The sequence below is a fragment of the Rhopilema esculentum genome, chromosome 18, assembly GCF_057945365.1.
Source record: "Rhopilema esculentum isolate cy_ngs chromosome 18, ASM5794536v1, whole genome shotgun sequence".
NCBI classification, from domain to species: Eukaryota; Metazoa; Cnidaria; class Scyphozoa; order Rhizostomeae; family Rhizostomatidae; genus Rhopilema; species Rhopilema esculentum.
Window position 1 is genome coordinate 5,807,826 of NC_142832.1, and position 25,276 is coordinate 5,833,101.

The following is a 25,276-nucleotide window of genomic DNA, read 5'->3' on the forward strand; positions in this document are numbered from 1 at the left end:
AAAGTTTATAATAAAGCCATCCTTTTTTATTGTTTGACACAGTTTAAATAGTATACTAACTTTAAAGGCAAGTAAATTTAGTATCTGGACGCTATACTTTGAAATTTTGAAATTGTATTGCTTCTAACAATTACCCTATCAATTTGTTCTTACCCGGTCTCAATATTCAATTGATGCACTGAAATTCGATTACAAAATTCTGAGGAATCGATGGACTTACCGAAAAATCTGTTGGTGTGATCTTTAGGTGGGCCGACTCCGGTACTAGGTGTACGGCGCAATAATCCAACTGCATTCACTTCAATTCGCCAGCTGCAAAAGGATTTCTCAAATGTGCATGTTTCCGAGTGATTTTCTGGAGAAAAAATAAAAATAAAAAAAATTCAAAAAAATACTTGATCTCTTTTCAAAAACTTGAAAAAACTAAAACTTGAAGCAGCTCTAGAAGCTGTTGTCACGCAAAATAGGTCTTAAAAAATATTTCCTTTTTTTCTTAGAAACACCCCTGCAGCTATTTGCCTTAAATGCCCTAACTTCGCAATCAATTGACTTATCTAAATAGAAAGTAGCTCTTAGCAATGAAACCCAATACAAAGTAATTTCTTCTACACTTCTCCGCATACTACATTTCTTCCCTTTAAATTCTACGCTTCAACACCCCGCCCCCCGTTAATCTCTTCTACCTATACTTTACTCCACAGTCTACTCCCTCGCACTCCCTGCACGTTATTCCATTCAAAAAATTTGCAATTACCAGAGAGCAATGAAAAACTTGAGCGTAATAAAAACTTGATTTCATTCTCTAGGCAGTGATTTCAATTTGAATTTCTTATCTTAGGTTCTATTCATTCATCTAAAAACACTTGTCCTATATTGGAAGTTTAAAGGGCCACTCCAGCCCAAAAATTTTTTCTGAGATTTTTGCATAAATTGGTAGTTAGTCGAGAAAAAGAAGCCATCGTGAAATTTTTTTTTGAAAAGCTTAACTCGTTTTCCAGATATAGACGCTCAAAGTTGAGAATCGCCGTAAAAATACGACAAAATTTTTTTCGGAAAAAGCACTTTGTGACGTGTGAAAGGGCTATTGTTTCAACATTCGGCGCTATTGTTATACGTTCGCACTGAAATTCGCACGACTCGGTAGAGGCTCGGAAGAGGCGATTCATGTCGGAATCTCGGTTGTCGTTTTATTTATTTTCCTTCATTGCGATTAATGTACAGCGGAGGCTTCCAGCCAACATGGACTAGTAATTCGACAAATCAAAGATGGAAGCTTCAACCTGAACGCATATCCTCATCTTGGCAACGCAGCAAGCTTTTCAAAATGGAATGCTTCACGAATTTTCCGATGTGAATGGATTTCTGACCGAAGGCATTTCTTATCGTCGTGTCATCTCAGGGATTTCCAGGGAGCTAAATAATAATTGATGTCTTAACGCATTAGAAGAAGAACCCTATTCACAAGATGGAAACTTCCCCGTAAGTCACAATTCATCCTTATTATCATTTTACTATGTTGAACGTTTGGCGAAACTGCAGGGTGTAGAGGTTTGGAGGGGGTTTGCGGAAGGTGTGACACACACCCCCTAAGCAATGCAATTTGCCGGGCTTTGAGAAAAACTTCGTCCTCTAAATATAAGTTTTTTAACAGCCAGTCTTGTGAACTGCCCCCCAAATGGTCAGAAATGTGGTTATATTAAAAGTACAACAGGGGCTCTCAAGCAAAATGTCACATAAAATAGTACCAAAAGTAGAAGTTTGCTACTTTTTTGTACCAACAAGGGGGCCTGAGCCTCCTAGCACTACATCCCTTCCAATGATCTGTGCACTACACCTTTGCCCGAGGTATAGATGTGTAAAATTTTCCAGGGTTTGTCTCCTGAACCCTTTTTCATCATGTTCTACCATGTTCTGCCTTCAATTTTGGAGTTCTGCCTATTTCATCATAAAATTGATGCACAATTTCAAAATTTTCCAGATCAATATCCAGGGCAAAAGATCTACTACCCCAAAGATAAAACATGGAATTTACACCCTTGGTTTTGGAAAAAAGATGTGTCATATCCTCATTCTAATGTTTTAAAGGCAGAATTGTTTATATTTGTTAAATTTACCTTTGCTATTCTAGCATTGATTCATGTAAGCATGGCCTATATCATTTAAATTCATCTTTGTGTTACTTTAAATTAATATCCTTAGATGCTATTTGCTATAGTAACAGTGGTTGCCCTTTCACCCCTAAATTTCTCTTTGATCCTTTTAAATATCTATACTCTGAATGCCCCTGAGTGTCCAAGGTAGTGATTTCTTTGATCATTTTATGTTTTAATATGACTCTAAAGTAAATTTTGACTGGTATGTTAGTATTGATCCCTGTCAACCTTATTATTCTAGGCATAAAAAAGGTAACAAACTCTTTTATGGATCAGCAGAAAGGATCTTGCAAAAAAATGCTAGATGAAGGTTGGAGATTACATGCATCCTGTTATCTGGCTACTGGCTTTGGGGGAGTGATAACTTGCCCCTCTCTTCCCTGCAAGAGTTACCACAAAGACCTCAACACATTATTCTGTTTTTGTATTAACATTTTTACAAAGGAGACTATTTTTACAATTATCAAAATTTTATATATAATTTGGTCATATCTATATAAAGTTTGCAAATCCAGAACTATTATTTCAAACTAGTAACAACATATAGGTAATTTCTAGAAATTAGATAGATTATTGTTTCATGATACTTTTATAAGAACATTTCTCATGTGCAATAGAAATTACAAATTGCTAGCTAGTTCACTGGTCTGATTGTATAGATATTTAAATATATAATTCAATGTAGCCAAGTATTTAAATACAAACATGTATTTATTATTCATAAATATAGCAGGTTGAAATTCTGACAGCTTAAAGGAGCTGAAAAGGCCCCTGTAATAGCTTAAAGGTTAAAAACAAAAATTATATTTACACAAGTATATTGAAAAAGTTGAATTATTAATATAATCTCAAATCCCTTTTTTTTGTATAAAAACACATATATAATTTTTGAAAAAGTTGTTTCACTCATGACTAATGGTAGGATTTTAGTCTTGTCTTGAAAGTTTGTATACTTTCTTGTCCATGCCCTCGATTGTCCTGGTTTATTTCTAATAAGTCATAGTCATGTTGATATGAAGCTCTTTATCCTAATGAATATGTTGTATCAATTCATACAGCTTTCATTCCCGGTATACTGGTTTTGTTTTGGTCTTTCCTCCCGAATTAATTGCGCGATGATTTTCTTAGCTGTTGCACTAAAGGAAGAGCTGATGAAAAAGCGCGAATCTTCTTTTTAAAATCAGGGAACTGGCCTGCCAATATAAATTGCTTCAAAAGCAACATTCCATGAAAGTCTGTCAACATCCTCATGTCTCTGTCTCGCTGGCCTTCTTTGACAATTTGACTTCTCTGTCAGAAAGATTCGTGCGATAAAAACTTCCATATTCGATTAGAATATCAAGACTGATGGACGATACTTCTATCTTTATATCGATTCCAGATAAAAGTCTGGCCTTCTAAAAAGCATGCCGCTGCTAGGCCCTGTCTGCCATTTCGCTCCGGAGATCTCCGATAACACGGTTGAAAAACAATTCAACTCAATGACCATTTTACAAACGCTAATAACTACAAAACGGTTAGAGATATGAAAAAAATAATAACAGATTCGTTTTCAGGAGGTCTGATTACATCGTATTCTGAAATAAAAATTTTGGGCTGGAGTGGCCCTTTAAATGAGACAAGGCGTACCATGTTACATTAAACATTCTATTGACGGAAAGCATACTCACTGCAATTCAACTCATCACTGCCGTCAAAGCAATCCGCATTGAGGTTGCAGACTAGCGAAGAAGAGATATCCTCGCCATTATGACAGACGAAAATATCGGATCGATTGCTTGGGACTGTAAAAAAGGAAAAGATTGTCTAGTGAGAAATATTCTTATGCTATTATTATGCAATATGCCCGATAGCACTCTTCTTCGAGAGTGAAAAGGGTTGGCCAGCAATGCTAATTCAAGGCAAAGAATTCTTCAAACCTCGTATCTTGGTAACATCCAACTATAGAAAATTCATACTATATTTAAGCTTACTGTTGTAATCAGTTCCTAATGATCAGCCCTCCTTGCCCAAAGCAAAGTACTGCACTTTTGCAACAGTTTAAAATTGTTTGAGGGGGCTCATTCACAAGGTGTTGGGGCAAGTCAAAGGAAACACGAGTACTCGGTGCAACGGACGAATGGCTGATAATGAAATAAGACACAGAGGTCTACTCTCTATCTGTGCAACAGAAATTTGAATAAAATAAATTTGAATAGAATAAGAGTTCCTGGAAACAAACCATGTGTGTAATTGCGAAAGAGGCATTCAGGTGAGAAGGATATATTAGCCAGATTGAAGAACCAATAGTTGATTGGGCCTATGACATCAATCCGAATCTAAATAGAGAAAAAGATACATGAGCGGTGACTTTAACAGGAAAAAAGCTACAATCCAGCAAGTGTAGACTTCGTAAGCAAGAGATAAACATGTCTGTCTGGGAGATTGCTTAATATAAAAGAATACAATCAAATCGTATGCGCAGGCACATGACGTCATACAGTAATGGTAATAATAATAATAATAACTACTACAGCAAGCATCAATCTTTTCAAAGATATCAATGTTAGTTTAAAATGTTTGACCACCAACTGCCCTCCTCCTGTAAATTGTTGATGCCTTTTCTGCGTTCCTTTATGCAGCTTACAATGGCAAAATGTTTACATTAAGCCATTTAACGTCGAAACTTAGCAACGTTAAAATGGGGGGAGTTGGATATACTAAAAATATGCTTTGATCTATTGTTCGAAGAAAGTACGCACCCTAAAATTGCCGCGAGTACGTAAGATAAGGTTCTGTCTTGCCCAGCCTTGCCGGTGCGGGGTGCTGATCGAATGGATTACCCTGTCGGTGTTGCTTGTGAGCGAGAAAACCCGCAGAATTCCTCCCCAGTATCTGCTTGTTTGATACGAAAAGCGCAACACACAAGTGACGTTGGGGGAGCCTTCCGAAAGAAAAAATAGGTTAAATAACATGCGGAATTGTACATTGCAAAGAAAAGGTAATGGCTACAATGCAATAAGGAAAAAGCACTCTCAAAAATGCAAAAAGTGTTTTGACAAAGCAGAAACTGCTGCAATAAATTCTTAAAATCGAATCTACTGTATGGTTCTTTATAAACAGGGGAACACCAGTTAAGAGTAATTTTTAAGCATTGTTAGAAATCAACTTGTATTCTTGGAGGTTTATAAAACATTTTCAGTAAAATTGGCTCCTTTTCCCGCTGTTTTTACTTACTCGTATAATACTGGTCTGCTGTTCTAATAGGCCTATTTTAACTGAATATCAAGGAATTATCTCGTTGAAAGTGAAAATGGCTACGCATTTAATAGTTATTACAAGCCCTGCGTCAAGACATCAGAAGAGACTTTATGCGAGCGAAGCGAGCAGAAAAATTTTGCGACTGCGTCCTTTAGTTTAGCTTAAAATACATTCCAGAAAATTTCTTGGAACTGTCGGCTATGAACTTCAATTTAATGGTTCTTATAAAAGAAGTAAACTCTCATTCGACAGTTTCAAAGTGCCGACAGTTCTTTTTCTTTTCCTTTATTGGGCTGCCGACGGGGTGTCATTTGGAACTTTTAGGGGGGCCTCTGCCCTGAATACTGGTCTGCTGTTCATTTACTACGACTCCCCTTTCATTTACGACAATAAGAGAACTTCACACAAGCTTCACAAAAAAATACATTAGGCAATTCAAGTTTGATTAAGCACTTCACATAAATACTAAAGGCTAGAAATACTTTATAATTTTTTTTATGCCTTTCGTTAACAGAAGAAGAAACTAGTCAAATACCTTCAATGGGATCTTTTAACAGCAATTTTCCCTGATCATTTGTATGAAAAGAATGTGAATGTTCGCCTTGCAAATAGTAGTGATTGCCTTCTGAAAGAAAAAAAAATGTTTCTGCTTCATAACACCTTCCAGATTTTCGTGCTTGATTGAAACTTGAACAATTTTATCAAAACTTTGGAAAGCCTTCTCTACAAAACATCAACCATCATTTCATTGGAAGGAAAGAAAGAAAGGAAATAACTTCAGCCAATACAAAGGAAAGTGCCAATATAAAAATGTTGAATAAATGCCAATAAATGCCAAGACAACATTCAAGGCAAGTGACACTTGAAAATTGCATGATGTTGAGGCCTGCATGGTATGGAGGCCCGTCTTTTCCCTGCTGATTTTAGATTTCATGTTTCTCGCCGATGTCACACATTCTCTATCAAAAGTTTGAATCATTAATATTAGACCCAAACAAGGGTAATAACGAAGAGAAATAGAGTTCTGAAGTGAATAACGTCATGGTTTTGACATTTCGAACTGGATCATAAGGATCACATTCCCTGAAAGAGCATCGTGAAATATCTTCAAATTTGCTGTGTTACAAATTGGCTGAGAAAATTACAGATGAGCATGGGCTTTTTCTCAATCAAATCACTGTAGTTTGGTCTTGGTTCAAAAAGTCAATGAACCAGGCGAAAATAACACTTATGCAAACAATATCTTCGTGGTACAATATTTAAAAACATCTTTGAAAAAAGCAAACATTTGAGTCATAGTGAAGATTTTCGTCTGATACTCTTCAGAGTATAAAAGATGGTAACATTTTCAATAGGCAAGCGGCAATGATTGGGCAACCTAAACATTCAAGTGCTCGCGTTTCTGATTGGCCTATTTAGATCCACAACTGGGTAAATACAAAACAAGTATTTCCTATTGTGTTATTTTGATCAATGTTCTGAAGTTTTAGGGAAGAATGTCAGAAGAAAAGCTTTAATATGGGTCAAAATGTTTACTTTTTACAAAGCCACCAATACTCTTAATTACTATGAAAGCTCGTTTCTTTAACTTGCTTTTTACTTGTCAACAAATAAAAGACTTTGCAATTATACAAATATTTCATTGTGTTTTTTCAGACTGTGTAGGCAAAATTTTTAAAATTACATTGCTTCTATGACGTCACATTTTGGTATTCTATCACTAGTTCAAATTTGATCCACTTTGGATAGTTGGCCTGTCGCATTTTCAGGCTTTGGATTTACTGACAAATTCTGTCTCATTAAAAGACTGCAATGGCGTTAAGTCTACCACCCTATGTAGTCACCTGTAATTCAATTTATCAGAAACATTACAGTAATAGTGTGGTATACGAGCCTCTTGATTTTGTGCGATGCCATTCAAAATTGGTATGCTTAGATGGTATCCAATTGCAGAGATCGTTTTGAAAATCACATCTTTTGTATTCTATGCAGTCCTCTTCATCTTCACCCCCTGGACAATCCTTATGAAAGTCACATCTCTGATTGTGATCGTAACACTTTAGGCTTCCAGCGCCACTGGTACAAGTGTTGTGGGTAAGACGGGGGCATGTCATGATATAATCTGTATAAAGATGATACCAGCTTTAAGAAGTAAGACAATCTTTCAAAGAATGGACCGTCCTTAATTATATCATAAACGTATATCATACCCTCAACAATTGAAGAGCATGACAAAATCTTCATTAAAATAATAAACAGAGATGAAACTGAATCTGATCTTTATATTCATATAGAAGACAAAGTATATCACTTTATTAGCATACGATACGCAAAAAGATGCCTTCTGACTTATGTATTGACATTCTTGTAGAACGCTGATCGAGTTGACAAAAACCAACATGATATTTCTATGGATGTTTATATGAACAAAAAGGCATTTTCATATTCTAGATAAATCAAATTATCCAAGCGCTTTAAATATATTATATTTCTCGTGAGATTTTACCAGCTTCTTGAGCTACCTCTCTTTTTGAAAAGCAAAAAAGGAGACTGGAAGTTGCAATCTAGGAGGAACGGTGTTACAGCTACAATACAAGAGAGAAAGATAAACAGACTATATGAACGGTACAGAACCATACAGATTGTGCAAATGCAAGATAACTTTATCCTGATAAAGTTAGGATTAAAACACATATCTAAACTAGCATTGTAAGCAAAACATTATAGTGGCAACGCTGGGTATACCTGATTTGCATCTCCAAAACGTAGCATTAATGCAGCGAGTTGAATTGTGGCAGCTGCTTGAATTAGTGAGCGTGTTGTTACTCGAAAGGCAAATCTGCTGGCCTGACATAAAACCTCTCGCTACAAAGGTGCTATTTGCCAAACCATGGAATCCAAGATATCTGCAAGCCGCGATTGCTGAAAAAAGTAAGACATGGTAAACACAGATAAGTGAATATCCCACAAAACGTAGAAGATTCAAGGTAAAACAGATTTCAATGTGGTTTGCTTTGAATAACACGTTCCAAGGTAAGACACATTTCGTATTTTTAAAAGATAATACATCTGGTTCATATGATTGTAAACTGAAGGGAAAAACTTTTCACTCTCTCTGTGAAATAATTTTATATTTTCCTTAGATACACAAAAATTCAAAAATGTTAATACCTACGTCAATATTTGATATCGTCTCATTAATGTTTGTAGGGTTTATCGTTGTTTCAACACACGTCTTTTGACATCCAAGGATGCAGTACTAAGAAAGCTCGGGCCCAGCCTCTTTGTTAATACCAAAGATAGCCAAGTTTTTCTTTGTTAATGCTTAAAGGTAGGCAAGATTCCCCCCCTCTTGATAATGTTATAGGCAGAGTCAGGAAAACATTACAATCGCACGGCAACTGACCTATCTCCTTGTGAATTTTCTCAAGCACCCTTTCTTTTGCTCTACGAACTGGTTCACCATACAATCCAGATCGGAGGGGATCCAATGACCGGAGGACGGACCACAAAAGACAATAGAAGCTCTTATAACACACCCAAGCCACACCCACTTTCTATTGTTTAGTGAGGAATGTTTGCCTTCTGGGATGTTTTTATCTAGAGGAAAGTTAACAACTTTTCAGGACTCTGGTTATAGGAAAGCCATTTGTTCCCATTTTCTTTAGCATTTCACATCGTGCTCATTTCCAGAATATGATAAGTCTACCAGAGTAAGACTGTCCGTAAAATTAACATACCCTTGTCTTTATCGCAAACCATTGACCAGCTGTTGCCTGTCTTCTCGTAAAACACACCCTCTGGAAAATTGTATTTGGGTAATGACTGCGGCTTGACAATTTTGATTGGCGTTAGCTCTGAAAGAAAAATAAATCCAAACCTTTCATTTCTTGCACTAAACATTACGGTACAGACATTGCTCGACGTTCAATTTATGGGACTACAGTTTGATTTAGAGATATTTCCTCTTGAGCTGATACAATTTATTACGAGGTATATGAATCAGTTTGTAAACCAGTACGAGGCGAGTTCATGTGATCAGTGCTAAGCCCACCAATAGGATTGCAGCACGAAAGTCATAACTCGAATTATTTGGGTGTATCTACTCCTATTATTATGACTCAATGCCTTTAAGTTATCTCATGACACTTGCGCCAGAACCATCAGTAGCACGTGGGACAGTTCAGCGTGGGCTTCGAATGATGAAACATAAATCCTTAAAAAGGTTATCTTTACCTTGTGTAAAACAGCCTTCAGTGAACATTACGTCATCTAGAGCTATTATCCCATCCACATAACGCGAACTTCCAGTAATCTCAACCTGCAATAGAGGCCGAAATAAGAACTATGACATATTTTGGAAAAATAAGTAAACAGTCAATGTTTAGCCGGCAAATGTAAATAGTTACATCAGCCATCAAAACATCCCCATATAAAATGGAAGGAATATAACTAGAACTGACTGAAAGACTTGTAAGTTACATATCTACAAATCCTTCATTTCTATTTTAAGTGTACGCTATGGTTTATGGGTAAGACAATCATATTGTTCCTCGTGACATCATTCAGATTTCCTTCCTAGTTTGGTCCATGAATTGCACAATGTCATAGAAAGACCCATGATTCTGTTTCATTCAATAACAGATAGGTCAATTCATTGAAAATAGGCATAGAATTAATTGAAGATACTCTCACCTGAAAATCAACATCGCTATTTAACGTCACTTCGCCTCTTTTCCAATAATGATCTCGAATCGAAGCACGGAATAAACGCACACGTGAAATACCATCCATTTTTTTAATAACCTTTTCTACTTTAAGGTTAAGGTAGTAATAATCTATATCCCTTATCACCTTGTAGTAGAAAACCATCTGAAAAAGAAAAGCCGAAAACTTATATGTACACGGTCTGATGTAGAACTAAAGGTAAAACCAAATGAATCTAGGCACTTTCTTTTATAATTCTAAAAAAATCACAGTTACATTTTTGTAAGTCATAAAAGGATGGGCGATGAAAATGTGATGATACAAACTCTGGCCAAATTGTTTACTTCAATTTTACTCTGGTATTAAATAAAATCCTTTTCACTGAAGGGGGCAAGAGATTGTTGAATTTGACCTTGAGAATTAATTTTGGTGTACCAAAGAATTCTACCTTGTTTGTAGCAATAATATTATAAAACATACCTTACAAGAGCCATTTGCTGGTCTGAATAATGGTGAGACTAGCTTTCCAGCATCACCAAATTTCACCCCAGTTAGTGATAGAACCGCAACTGACCCTATCAAAAATAGGTTGTTGGAGTTAGTTCGATTAGTGCAACAGAAGGTGCTAGCCATCCAATGAATTTGCCTGCTTCTCTGGGAAATATACACGGCTGCAATATAGAAGAACTAGAAGGACCTTAGCAAGACACAGATTATTTGGGGGCAGAATACACTACACTCTTTATAAATTATTTTGGACCGGTGGCTCCCAAGCCCAGAAAAAGGAAAGAGATGAATTACTTCCCTTAATAAGCAGGGAATGCAAGTTGATGTAGTGATAATTCTGAGTCTTCTAGTTTTTTCCAAAAACAAAGGTGCTCAGCCATAATTTATTTGCACCATCACCTCCAAATGGTACCTAATTTAAACAGCACTGGATATATGTAAGGATGCATGTTGCAATAACTGAAATATACTGTATAAAGTATGAGAGACCAGTATTTAATCTACAGAATATAAATCCAAATGAATCAATCTTACCATTGACACTGTCTTTTGTATGATCTTTTATTTTGTATGGACTATCTGCACTGTGCTCCCAACCAAAACCATTGACATCAACTTTGTACCAATCACATAAACCATCTTCAAAATCACATGACCATTTTGGCACATACTGACCTAAAGAAAAACAAATACAAACTTCAAAGAGTATTACACTTAGCATAGGTCTTGGATGATAGTTTGTTAAAATGTATTGTTTTTACATCAGACAAACAAACTTTTGATCGCATTTTTATGTTCATGACAATTAAAATTTTGTCTCCTCTACGTCAAGGGCCTATTGTCATCCTAACATAAAACAAAGCAATTTGTCTGCTATGGCACAAGCTTTCAATTTCTTATATGTGGACAATCAAACCATGGCCTCTCAACATTATTTGGATTTAGGAATTGAGTAATGTTAGGATCTTTCAAATATTTTCTCCATTTTTTAAACTCAAAGAGGGTTACCTCACGTACAGCGACATAGCCTAAAACAGATAGTAGACCATGTCCAAAAGTTACCGCAAAGTGCATATTGTGTGACAATGCATACAAGAATTTTCCATGGATTTGTAGAGTTATAGAGGAGTATCTACTTTTGATGGACATGCTGCTTTATGCATGACTTATTGAAGATGAATTATTTCACTTAGACTTTTTAATATTTTTAAGGTAAAACATAGTTTCCCAAAGTAGCATTTTCCAGATTGGGTTTTAAAAAGGTAAAAAAGGGGTGATGAAAAGTATAGGTTGACAGGTCCAATTGTTGGGTTTTGGTTTCGATGAAGTAATTGTCACCAAATTTTTCTTGTATTGACTTTTCGATTTGCAAACTTGATACCGTGACAAGTTAGTGGCAATTACGAGAGGGCTGTATGCCACCAGCAATGATTTTAGTTGTGGCTTTAAGCGAGTTTTCTGGCCAAGGTATTAGAATAACAATTCTCATACCGTGCCCTTGAGGTGGCAATACAGCAAGTGCTGTGTATTGTGTCAACCGGCCTTCCCCTAAGCCCGCTATTAGACCAATGACTCTGTAAGTGTAGGCAGTTAGACAGCCCCTTGAAATTGGAAACAAAGGTGGTCTATTAACAAGACACCTTTTTCTTAAAAATGAGCAAAGCCTACATGTATAGCAGAATATTTTTTATCCAGTCGTTAGGTAGGGAAGAAGAAATACACTAGTTTCATGTTCTTTAATCAATAGCTATAGTTTTCTTTAACAGTTCGTTTTGATTGTAAACAGAATCAAAAACATGATTTTTCAATTTTTTTATACGGAGGCAAAAAATGAAAAATGGTGATGCTCTGAGTAAGGTTGCTTGGGGGTACTTTTCTCACTACAGGGCAAGCATCAAGCCTGCGGAAGCAAAATCCCCCAACATCATTATGTGAAAAAATGTTTCTATTTGGATTGTTTTTGATCTGTTCAAAATTTGAGCAGCGTTGGTAGCGCTCGGGGTCAAATAGGGAACGGGGTCAAATAGGGAAATCGGGGTCATATAGGGAAATCGTTAATAACTCCAAAAATTGGACAGATATCTCAAAACAAACCTCAGAATCGGATTCGGCATGCCTCAATCTACCTTTTAGATGCTTATTTAATTCAACTACGGCAATTTTAACAGAATAAATGATAATGTTTTTCTTCTACGTTAGCTTGATGCGTGTCTCCTCCGTAGTGACGGGAGCAAATAGGCAAAACACGTTGAAAAGCATCGATTTAACTAAAAATAAATAGCAAAAAGGTAGAAATATCAATATAAAATACACATTCTCTTCATATTCATCCAAATTTCACACATCCTGCAACGAGGGTTACAAGTTTTCTCTAAATAAATCAGCTGAGTGATTGACGCGCTCGGGGTCAAATAGGGAAATCGACATTTGGGGTCAAATAGGGAAATGACTAAAAACTGCAAGAAACAAGCACGAAAAAGAAAACTAACCTTATTCCAAGGCAATGAGTAATTAAATCTGCTCTTTCTATCCGTTTGTCTGCTAGAAATCAAGCTATATCGATAGATAGATACAATTCAGACAACGTTCGACACGCACTTAGGCCCTTGTTTACAGATTGATCTCCTCCACAGTTTCAGGGTCAAATAGGGAAACAGCTGCCTACAGCAATAGACAAAGGTCTGTTTCTGTGTAAAATAAGGAAAAATTCGGTTTAAACTTTTCAGAACCCCTTTCTTGTTTATTTGCTTCCGATGTCATTATTACAGCAAAAGCTTTAGTATTTTTCAAATGTTTGCTTTTCCAAAGCCATTTTAAAATAAATAATCTAACATCTCTACATGACATGATAACTACTCTTAAAGGCTGATACATAATTAGATTTTCAAATGTGAAATATCTAGGTGATTGCGCTTCATTTTGTACTTCCTTTCAAAAATTTGGAAAATATGTGTGGTGTGGAAAGGTGTGGAAACAATTTATTCGCCATCGCATCAATGACATTTTAGATGTTTCCAATAGGGAGGAATGGTTTTACTGCCCTGGACCCCAGAATCCAGCAGATTTGCCATCAAGGGGTAAGGTTGGGTCTTCTCTATCCACTAATTCTTTCTGGTGGGAGGGTCCTGAGTTCCTCAAGCTCGACCCCAGTGAATGGCCACAACCCCCAAACGAGTTTAAAAGTTTAGAGGCAATGGAGGAGAAGGTAAAGCATGTGCCTGAAGTTACCCACGTTATGGTTAATTCAGAAGAGCCAGTATCCTTAAATCTGGAAAATGTTTTCGACATTCGTAAATACAGTAGCAAAGGTAAGTTGTTAAGAACTCTTTCTTGGGTTTTCCGCTTCGTAGACAATTTAAAAGCAAGGCTAAGTTGCAAATCGATCAACAAGGAAAACGAAATATCGGCAGACGAAACTTGCAAACTTGAATAGTCATTGTTAAGTCTATTCAAAAACAAGCATTTAAGATAGAATTGCAGTATCTTTCTAAAGATAATAAGGGTAGAAGTAAGGCGCCGCTGTATGTAAGCCAATTCAATCTTTTTCTGGATGAACACGGAGTATTGAGGTGTAGATCTAGAGTAAACAAATCTTCGGTCATTGATTCAGGGAAAAATCCCATCTTACTTCCCCCAGGTAATCATTATGCCTTCTTATTAATTCAAGAGTCGCACAGAAAGGTATTTCACAATGGAACACGTGAAACATTAAATTTGTTGCGTCAAACGTATTGGGTTCCACGAGGCAGAGAAATGGTGAAGAAATATGTTCGCAAGTGTCTTTTATGTAAGAAACTAGAAGGGTTGCCATTTCGTACAACTTTCAACCCAGATTTGCCACAAGCTCGAGTAGACGACGGTCCACCATTTTCAAATACTGGTCTAGATTTCGCAGGGCCCCTTGTTGTCAAGTATAGAAGTTAAGAAGCTACTAAGATCACCCAGGTTTTACGAGTCCTTGTCTCTGAGATGTGTTGAGTGGAAATTTATAACGGAAAAAAGTCCCTGGGAAGGTGGAGTATGGGAAAGGTTAATTAGAAGTGTAAAGAGGTGTATTATAAAAATCATTGGTCGAGCCCTATTAGAGGTTGAGGGTGTTATCAATTCACGCCCCTTAACTTACGTACACGACGATACCGAGGGAATCTCGTACCCATTGACCCCCTCACATCTTATAAGCGGGAGAAATTTGTTGCATTTGCCTCAATACAGATACCTAGAAATTGTAAGTGTTTATGAAACTTTATCTAAACGTGCAAGATATAATAGACTTCTTTTAGGTCAGTTTACACGGAGGTGGAGAAATGAATATTTATTAGGGTTAATGGAAGCATACAGACCCACAAAAAATCAATCAAAGCCAAATGTTGCAGTTGGAGATGTAGTGTTATTGAAAGATGAGAGCAAGAAAAGGAGTTTTTGGAAAATCTGCCGCATAGAAGAGCTCATAGTAGGTAAAGACGAGGTGGTAAGATCAGCGATTATCCGACTAGGATCAGACGATGGCAAAATAGGTAAGAAGACTTTATGTCGCCCTTTAAAGTTACTAATACCATTAGAAGTAAAACCTAACCATTTGACAAATTCTTTACAAAATCCTCCTACGCAGTTGCCATTGCAGCCAGCAGCGCAATCGCCTTCGCAGCAGCGTACGCAGTTGCCTATGCAGGCAAACACTAGACCTAGACGTAGAGCAGCAGTTTTGGGAGAGACAGTTCGAAGACAAATTATGCATTAACGTTTTTGCAGCATATTATCTTTAACTTTGTTATTGTTCTGATTTTGTTATGTGTAATCAAGTAAATTCAATACTAATATCTTTAGTTAATTTGGGTTTGATGTGGCGAAGCTAAAGGTCCTGCTTGTCCTGCAGGGCAGGACCACGAATTTCCAAAGATAACAATTTTTAAAATGTTAAAAATTGATTCACTTTATGAAATCATTATATGCCTGATTCAAAGGCATTTCTTGTCTTATTCTACACTTATACTTCGTGGCTGTGCCCTTTTTCAATTTTGAGACACAGGGTGACTGAAATGGAATTTCGAGTATCCCGTTCGTAAATTGATATCGTCAAAAATTTAGCCCTGTGGTCAGTCCTGCCCAATACTCGTAGGCAGGACTAAACCCTATGTTTGGTCCTGCCCAACAATGGACAAACGCCTCGTAGCCCTGTTTTTGGTCCTGCCTCACAATAGAAGAAAACAATGGCACTCCTGCCCTTCAGAAATGGCAGGACCTCAGGTCCTGCTCTTTCATGAAGGCAGGACCTAGATTTCTGGAGCCCTATGTTTCGTTATAATTTGTTGATTTTCTGCGCCGTGGTCAAAGGTCACAAAGAATTTTCACTCAGGCCATAGTCAGATCAGTTACTCAGGCCTTAACTATTTTGATATCATGGATAAAACTAACTGTAACGAAGACATCATGATTCTGCTGCTGAAGAAGTTTTTGCTGCTAGAAGCTTCGGCCCTACACTGTCGTCAATTGATTTATACAAGAATTGATCGTTTCAAGACGAGTGGTACTTACGGAAATCAAATTGTTTAGGGTCGTTCTGTTTGTCCTATTTACTGTTAAAGTCGGGAATATCACAGACATCGCGAGAAACCTGATATGCATATAGTTTTCTCTCAGACTGCAGAGAGCAAAGGAATTCATATTCAAAGGCCTATTTTAAAAAGTAGAAAAAGTTTGCCGCCGCTGCCGAAAGAGAAACTTCTTTTTTTGTACCAGGAGAGTCGAGATCGAGGGGAGATGGAATGTTCATGACAGAAAAAGGGCTTGCTTAAATTTAATTTCAGTAGTTCGTCCTCCTGCCTTAAACAGGAACTACTATACAATTCAGAGGTCCCGATGAAAAGGACGCTTTGAAAAGGATGAAAATGAAAACAATGGTAATTACTGGGAGCTTTTGTACTCGGTGACTCAGATTGTATTGTACTGGCAAAATGTCAGGGGTCTCCTCTGATATTCACAACAAATTGATTCAAGACCCTATCTACCGTTCATCAGACATATGTTGTGACAAAATATTTTTACTTTTTTAAATAATTTGAATCAATTATGTTTCCAGTATGTATTACAACTGTATATGCCTATCTGTACAAGCAATTTCTTTTTAGTCCATGATTTCAAAATTTTCAATCAATGAAAACATTTTCAATGCTGCGCCCCCATACCCCCTTTGAGCAGGACCACCTGTTCTTGGTTAGCTTCGCCACTGGTCATGATTCAAACCGGGGGAGTGTGTTATAATGCGTACGTCACAACCTCGTTTTCGTGCTAACGCGAGATAGGTGTGACAGTTTTGAGTTAGTTGAGTTAACGAGTTGAGTCGAGTCGAGTTCGCGAGTCATGGAGTTTACAACAGAGTTTTGAGTTATTGCTTTAAGAATGTAAATAGTTGTTATGTTTATGAAAATGAGATAAAAACCTCACAACACATTGTTCAAAGTTACATTTTACAGTAGCTCAGCCTCGGCTTGTTCTTAATTTGTTCTCAACTTTTGACCAATTTTGAAGCTCATTTTTTTATAAAATTGTTCTTATAAAAAGAGAGTGTAAAGGCAACATAATTATGTTTGAGAATAAAAATCACCATCTGTTGTATTCGATATGCAGCTGCAGTGGCTTGGTGGCAGGGGGGCCATGGGACCACGGCCCCCTTGACTAGGGGAGCAGTTGGAGACGTATGCCAAAAATTTCTTCTATTACTTTGCACCCGGAACGCCAAAAAACCTGAGTGTAAGCTAAAGATCTTCTGGCCTGAGTACATTAAATGCACCCTGGCAATCAATACAGCAGCTTCTTGTTATTAACATCAATGTGAACCAAAGGTCACTCTCTCTTTATCTAACGCATGAATCCTCCCCTCCCAAAATTTTTTGAAAAAAATCGATCGAAATGTCTATTCTGAGCGGTGTAGTAATTTGTGAAATTTTAGTCTGGGAGATGCATTTTTAGCGATTCTAGAAGGCTTTATTTCAAAAATTTCCTTTCTTGTCTGACCCAACCATGGTGGGTCCTCCTTTGTCACTAAACTTACTTCTTAGCTCAACCCCAGATTGGATTTCGTGGCACCGCCTCTGTCCGATTCAACAGTGCGATTCAATGCTTGAAACTTACAAGTTGTTGAAAGAACTACTATTTAGTAACTACTAAAGAACAAGCCATATTTGTATATCATACATTCGATAAATACGATGAGACTAAGCTGATACTAACTAAGGATAAATATAAAACTAAGGGCTTAATAGTAGAGATGGGCCCACAGCACCACCTCTACAATAGAAGGAGTGGATGTTGGTAAATCTTTTAATTAAAAAGCAATGAAATTAATAGAATGGTGACACTGATTACTTGATGATGGATATATTGTAAGATATGAAAATAGACAAACATAACAAGAGGAATTATGACAATTAAAAAATAACAACAAGAGGAGTCATTGACAAGTGAAAATTGCGTGTTCTGCTCATGACAGATTTGTAAAATTTAATGGAAAGGGGTGTTAATAAGCGAAATGGGGGGGGGGGTGCAAATTCTTCTGAAATTTATACACCGGGGACCCGTCTATTAGAGACAATAGAGCAACAAAATGAAGAAAATATTTCCCCAATAATCGTACAATTCTTGGCTACTTTTTATGTACATTTGGTAACTTGAGATGAAGAAGAACCAAAAATTTTTTATCTAAGGCACTCCGTGTTTAATTTTTTTGTAAAAATGAAACTGATGAAAAATAAGCAATACAATTATTTCTGTAGGGGGGTTGGATTGAACCTCTCAACGCCAAATAAACACACCAACGTCCAAGGTTGTCTCAATCATTGAATTGTTTGCAATTATCCGCAACCGTGAAATGTTTCACCAATATTTAGCCTCCCCCTAAATTTATTTCAAAATTTGGTTTGAAAATAATAAGAAGACAAAGGGCACAAATGTCAGAAGACAGGGCTCCTAACAATTATTGGCTTTAGGCAGCTGTTTCCCTATTTGACCCCGAAACTGTGGAGGAGATCAATCTGTAAACAAGGGCCTAAGTGCGTGTCGAACGTTGTCTGAATTGTATCTTCTATCGATATAGCTTGATTTCTAGCAGACAAACGGATAGAAAGAGCAGATTTAATTACTCATTGCCTTGGAATGAGGTTAGTTTTCTTTTTCGTGCTTGTTTCTTGCAGTTTTTAGTCATTTCCCTATTTGACCCCAAATGTCGATTTCCCTATTTGACCCCGAGCGCGTCGATCACTCAGCTGATTTATTTAGAGAAAACTTGTAACCCTCGTTGCAGGATGTGTGAAATTTGGATGAATATGAAGAGAATGTGTATTTTATATTGATATTTCTACCTTTTGCTATTTATTTTTAGTTAAATCGATGCTTTTCAACGTGTTTTGCCTATTTGCTCCCTTCGCTACGGAGGAGACACGCATCAAGCTAACGTAGAAGAAAAACATTATCATTTATTCTGTTAAAATTGCCGTAGTTGAATTAAATAAGCATCTAAAAGGTAGATTGAGGCATGCCGAATCCGATTCTGAGGTTTGTTTTGAGATATCTGTCCAACTTTTGGAGTTATTAACGATTTCCCTATATTATCCCGATTTCCCTATTTGACCCCGTTCCCTATTTGACCCCGAGCGCTACCAACGCTGCTCAAAATTCCACAAAAATCTACAGGAAAAGGCAGAAAGGAAAGTTAAAGACGATCCACAGAAACATAAAACTGCATGGCCATTATTTACAATTCTCAAAATGAAATTAAGGTGCATTAATGTTCAACATACCTGCAACTATACCAAAACAAACTTGGAACATAAAAGCCAACGAGAATCCCTTCGATATCATCATCAACAAACTGCTTGAATTTTGTTATTCACGCGGATGCAAATAAAGCAAATTAGAATTTCTCAAAAATTTCTCCTGCTCCTGAGAAAGCTTCTGCGCCTCTGTCCTGGTATTTAACAGCTTCTATAATCACTCTAAATAAGGAACAAAAATACTAAGAAGGCCAGCTAGTAGACCTAATTAAAGAAGCGTTTTTAACGTAACTTTTGGGTTGGGTGGTTGCCAGCATAGCGGAATAATCTTTTGATTGGCTGAAGCGCTACCATTTTGAATTTATGCAAATTAGCCTCGTGCTATAGAAATCAATGGGGAAGCTGCGGCCGAGGGGTGCCGGGCTTTTAACCTTCCCGGCATACACGAGGTGCACTCGGCGCGAAAATCGACAGTTGAGGTGAACCAGGGGCGGACTGGCTAGTCGGGCTATTCGGGCGATCGCCCGAAGGGCCGGTCGGTTTAAGGGCCGGCTGATAAAAGTGCAAGAAAATAAATTAGCTTAAAAAGTGAATGCGAGGCAAAAAAATATACCCATGCGTTGATCTGTTTGCCTTAAATTTTCAGAGATTTTCAGAGACAGGGATTTTCAGGGAAAGAATAAATATACACGCGAGTACTCCTCTGCCAATGAGCTACTTCAATTCTACGGGTGCTTGAGCCTCTAAGGTCATCACTATCAATCACTATCAATCAACCTCTAAGGTCAAAGTTGCAACTGAGCCAATCAGATCACGCTCTGATATGTTTATCTGCAATGTCGAGCACCCCTATCAATCAAAACAAGGCTTCAACCAATCCGTTTGCCAAATTTCGGCTCATCTGAGCACCCCTATCAATCATTTAATATACACTGGTGCATACCGTCACTGAAACGACTAAACCTGTTCGTGTAGCAGCAATGGCGGACATAAAGTCGTTGCTGTTGCAGGTGTTCTCGATTATTGGTTGCCAGTCGACTGAGGAAATTGAAACGGAAAACGAGCTTTTTAGTATTCAGTCAATCGTGAGAAAAGTTTTTGATGAAAGCGTAGTGGATGGTGTCGTGACTTGTAGGAATACACAGATCGATGAGTTCGCTGAACTGCAAATGCCAAAGGTTCAAGTACTGTCCCGTGGAAGTTCTGACCTTCGGCCTTTCAGGTTGGTAGTTTCCTTTACCAGGCTTTAAATGCAAAACGTTTTAACAGAATATTTCTTGGATTAATTCGACAAAAATATCGAATTTTACAGAGAAAAATGCGCACCCCCAAAAAAGTGGTGCCAAGGATTTTTGGTTGTTGGGGTGGTATGGTAATTACTACCAGAATGAATTCGATACCCATTTCTTGCCAAATGCAGATGACCCCAAAAACGTACTACTTCAACACAAGGTACTTAGTAAAACAATCAATTTTTATAAACAAATTCTTACAAGTATTGATTTAAAGGCATTGAGTCATGGTAAATAGGCCTTCTCTATAGGGGGTCATTTGGATTCGGCGTGATCGCTGCTGTTTCATGTGATACTTGCATCCGTTGTTGACAACTTGCTATTGATGGAAATTGTTTTGTCAATCAGTACGAGGTGAGTTCATGTGACCAGTTCAAGGTCAACCAATAGCATGGCATTCATGAAAATCATGACTCAGCGGATTCTGGCACTTAGTGTATACCCAATCCATTTTATCATGACTCAATGATATTTAACTCAATTTTCGTATAGTAATGGTCAGTTAACGTAGCAATGATTCATTTTGCTTTTTTTGTTTGAAACATTTTAGCTGCCTTTTTACAAAAATGAACCAGTCTCTGAATATTGCAGAGCAATCAAATATTGACTAACGACCTAAAATGTCATTCATTGATTAATGTGATGTACAAACTGCGAAGGTAGCAGTGTGTTTTTTTAACTAGCATTGCTAGCAAATAGGCTTCTAACAAAAGAGATAATTTTTTATATAGTTTTGCTTTAATACCTGAATTTAAAAAAGATTAATTAATCAAGATGGGTGTTGCCTTCATTTAACCGTAAGTAAAAGTGGGGTGTAGCATTATTATGGCTATTAAGGCAACGCCCTTAAGCACCCCTCAGATATTCCGCTGGATCCGCCTCTGGTATTTAAATTTTTTATCGTGTCGTGTTGGCTTGAGTGATACACGAGGGTCCTGTGTTAGCTACCATTTTGATAACGCAATTTTTGGCGCGAAAATGCCAAAACGTCACCCTGAAGTATTGCGCAATCCTTTGGGCGATTTTTTTAAAAATAAATATGCCACCTTTTAGAAAAAAATGTTGTAATCCGCTTCATAATGCCTGGAACTGTTTATGTGAGGAGACAAAGGACCTAGCAAAAATTGGTGGTTTACAAGCGTGTTTAGCTGCCTTTACACAAATTTCAGAAAATTTTAACACGAAGGCTGGTTCAGTGTTTTGTTTAGACTGTTTGTTTAAATGCCGGTCAAAAAGAAGTTTCACTGAACATTTACCACCAGAAGCCAACTTGACTAAGGTAAATGATAATTTTGCAGGAAAAGTCTATTTATACTGTTATTAATATTTTTATCACTTGCTTAGCATCCATCCAAGTCATCTTTATATTGCGAAAATCTTGTTATCTGATTTAAAAGCTACCAATTCAAAGCAATAAATACTGATACCTCTCCCTGCCCCTACCCCCCACCCCAAAAAAAATTTCAACATTTTTAATTCCTCTGCCTTTCAGTAAGCATTGCCAACAACTATGAACAAACCCTAAATATCCCAAACAGGAACCTCTTGTATCCTTAAGTTATCTATTTACACACAGAATAATTTTGTATAAATGCATTAATCTTAAATTTGTTAAAAGCAATGTTGTTGAGCATGTGTATAAAGCTGTCTCTTTCTTGTTGAATCTGTCCTAACAGCTTGACGAAATACTTAAACAGCGAATAGACATTGTCAGCAATGAAGCACTAGAAGAATTCCATTACCAAAATGAGGTTTGTTTAAAAATGGTTTCACTACACATACAATGATACTAATATAAACAGTTAATTACATAATAAATATATTTATATATATCAGATTGAAGGAGCAGTGCAGGTGGATACACATTGACTGTAAAGTAATAAATATCATAAACTTTAACTGAACTGACATACAGGCATATAGAGGGAAAATGACAAATAATTGCACTATTGCTTAGTACTGGGCCTAGTCCAAAAATGGGAATATCCTGTTGCTACACTACTAGAAAGATTTACCAATAGGCAGCCCTAATGTTTCCTGGTTTAAACATATCTAGTAGTCTCTATTTGTAAACCTGAGTTGCTTCTGTAAATATGAGGTTGCCTTTGTACTTAATTATTTAGGAGAACCTTCAAGCCATTAAAAACAAAGAGCCTGTGAAAAAGCGTCCTCGTTACGATAAAAAATTCAATGACTTGGTTCAAATCAGCAGTGATGTTGGCTTGGTGTGGTATAGTGCTGAAAACAATGAATATATCGTTCCAGCAATTATCTTCGAGCAGCTGCAACTGAAACATGCACCTCAAGAAAAAGAAAATGAAAATAAGATTGATAATTTAGCCAACACCAAATTATCTAACATTAGAGGCGGAGTAAAGAAGGTAAGACAACATCTCTGGGAGAATTTAGGCTGTCCAACACTGCTTGAAAATCCATCAGTTTTTACACCAGCTGACATGCAAAGCATTTGCAGAAAAGCAGGGGTGCCAAACCTACTGAACAGCATAAACTATCTTTTGTCAGCCCCAGAACAAAGCAAAAATGTAGTTGAAAAAAATGAATCAAAGGCTGTTAATATCCTCCATATGTTAATGTTTGCCCAGTCTCAGAAGTGCAGCTGGTTTCAACATATAAATGCATCGTTCCTCAGAAGACATGGCCTGAGTGAAAGTGGGCTTACAGCTTTATGGCAAGAGGGTCTTACGGTTCATCCAAGAACAGCACGTGTCATGGCAAAGGTTGTCAGCTTCAGCTATGAGTCGCTATTACAAGGTTGGATAGAGGATGCTGTTTATAAGCGGTCACTTTTAGTATTTATGGTGGATGATTATACCAATATCCACACCATGCATAGGCCCACAACCGAAGTACCCTTGTCTGTTTCCCAAAAGGCAACCCTACTCCTCAAGAGGTATGATGACATTCCAGCCCTACCAGTTGATGAGATGAGCAATGTACACAATCCTGTTCAGGGGCGGACTGGCTAATTTTTTTGGCCCGGGCAAATTTTGATCAAACCGGCCCACAAAAATAGCAAATAAAAAACTCCTCGGAAAATGCAAGTAAATGTTAGTCTGTAAGGAAAACAAGTTTTTAAATTCAGTAATTGTGTGCATGGATGAATGCTGGTTAACAGAACATGTTGAATAAGTCATTTGCTGACTAAATAGTAAATAAACAAAAATTTTAACTCATTGGTTTGACTTTCTTTCTAAATACAATAACTTATATGTTGATAATGTGATCGTTCTAGATGTCATCTAACAGGTGTTTTTCTAAGAACTCCAGGTTTGGCTGCAAAAAAATTACCACGTAATCTGTTCTTTATATATTTAAAGTGGAAAAGCTTCTATCACACTCAACTTGTGACAAATAATTTTTTAACCCTCCGGAAAACCACAATGATTTTCAGCAGCCCAAAAATATCGATTTGTCAATTTCTAACCCCAGAAAGAAAACATGGGCACCCCTGTTGAAATTTTATCGTGTAGCACCATTATCGTGTAGTACCTGTTGGGCGGGGGGCCATTTGACTTATGATAGTATATGCCTAATAAATTTACCATAACTTGTATGAGTTTATTGAAAGGAGCAAGAGCAAGACCCTGCTGTTTTTTGTGACGTTTGTGGCTTTTGCTTGATAAAAAAAGCTTTGTATCGTAGCTGAATCCTTTTTAAGTCTCACAGCTTTTCCTCACAAAATTTCTGTGCACCACCTTTGGTTAAAGTCTTCTTGCTCTTTCCTTGTTCTACGCATGTCCTCTTCATTACTTCACATCACAGAGCAAATCGCTTAGTGAACTCAAATTTTTGGACTTTTAAATTTATTACATTTAGCAATAGCTTGTGCTTAGGGAAAAACATGACCAGCTTCAAGCAAAAGCTAAGTAAAAAGACACCGGGGCAGGTTAAAATCTCAAGCCTCAGCAAAACGACTGGACATTTTCACTGAACATGGACTGGACAAATGTCCAGCGTAAATGTTGCGTCGTTTTGCCACCTTGTCCAGTGTTGTTCAGCTATGTTGAATGTTGTTCAGTCGATTTTGAAGGCAGCCAAAAATGTTCAGTGCACAGGATTAAATTTCTTTTGCTCACTGATGTTGTACAGAAATTGTTCAGTCGTTTTGCCACTCTACTGAACATTGTCCAGTTCGCGCACGCGCAATCGATTAATGGTTTGGATTCGGCGTCAATTTATTTCCCATATTCAAATCTTCAACAAACTTTCCTAGTCAACACCGCGAACGAAATGGAAACAACGTGAAAATTCAATTCGACCAATAGAAGAAAAAGGCATTTAATTAGTAACGATGAATCTTCTGATCAGATTAGTTGCGATAAGGAAAGCGATGTCAGAGAGCACGAGGACGGTGATTTTGATGAACCTAGCAGTCCTAGCCACTTTTCAATAATGCACTCTAATTCATACGATAACACGGTTAGGGCCATGAAAAGTGTATTTTCAATAGTAAAGAGATGTCCTGTTGTCAGTTTTCCCACCCGCATTCTTCAACAGGGAAAAAGTTCACTGGACAATGTTCAGTCGTTTTGCCATAACCAATATTTTCTTGATGTCCATACTCTGAACAATGAGCAATGTCTAGTGTGTG

At 37.2% G+C, this 25,276-nt stretch overlaps 2 protein-coding genes and 2 long non-coding RNA genes across 5 annotated transcripts in view; 3 read left to right on the plus strand and 1 right to left on the minus strand.

Annotated features, from left to right (window-relative positions):
* LOC135680734 (uncharacterized) overlaps positions 1–19,617 on the minus strand; it is a 43,391-nt gene extending 23,774 nt beyond the window's left edge. The window contains exons 1-13 of one of the 2 annotated variants that reach the window (XM_089113758.1): positions 19,400–19,617; positions 11,142–11,282; positions 10,581–10,675; positions 10,089–10,265; positions 9,630–9,714; positions 9,134–9,250; positions 8,139–8,315; positions 7,288–7,515; positions 5,929–6,018; positions 4,895–5,076; positions 4,375–4,471; positions 3,824–3,937; positions 221–355 (exon numbers count right to left, since the gene is read on the minus strand). In XM_089113758.1, the coding sequence (XP_088969884.1) occupies positions 221–355; positions 3,824–3,937; positions 4,375–4,471; positions 4,895–5,076; positions 5,929–6,018; positions 7,288–7,515; positions 8,139–8,315; positions 9,134–9,250; positions 9,630–9,714; positions 10,089–10,265; positions 10,581–10,675; positions 11,142–11,282; positions 19,400–19,463 (1,702 nt within the window). In that variant the 5' untranslated portion in view covers positions 19,464–19,617. Of the gene's footprint in view, positions 1–220; positions 356–3,823; positions 3,938–4,374; positions 4,472–4,894; positions 5,077–5,928; positions 6,019–7,287; positions 7,516–8,138; positions 8,316–9,133; positions 9,251–9,629; positions 9,715–10,088; positions 10,266–10,580; positions 10,676–11,141; positions 11,283–13,096; positions 13,235–19,399 lie in introns of those variants that run through there. The other variant, XM_089113759.1, reaches the window with a different exon arrangement.
* On the plus strand, positions 320–3,224 carry LOC148958098 (uncharacterized). The gene is made up of 2 exons (XR_016144873.1): positions 320–1,479; positions 2,395–3,224. It is a non-coding gene; the product is annotated as an uncharacterized LOC148958098 (long non-coding RNA).
* Positions 19,618–19,657: 40 nt separating the features above from the next.
* LOC148958099 (uncharacterized) lies at positions 19,658–22,788 on the plus strand. The gene is made up of 2 exons (XR_016144871.1): positions 19,658–20,594; positions 22,341–22,788. It is a non-coding gene; the product is annotated as an uncharacterized LOC148958099 (long non-coding RNA).
* LOC135680946 (uncharacterized) lies at positions 22,345–23,651 on the plus strand. The gene is made up of 2 exons (XM_065195201.2): positions 22,345–22,415; positions 22,788–23,651. The coding sequence occupies exon 2, from the start codon at positions 23,121–23,123 to the stop codon at positions 23,649–23,651; it is 531 nt and encodes a 176-aa protein (XP_065051273.2). The 5' UTR covers positions 22,345–22,415; positions 22,788–23,120.
* The last annotated feature ends 1,625 nt before the right edge of the window (positions 23,652–25,276 follow it).

Coding starts and splice junctions, on each gene's coding strand:
- LOC135680946 (XM_065195201.2), top strand. CDS start 23,121: ATGCAAAGCATTTGCAGAAAAGCAGGGGTGCCAAACCTACTGAACAGC.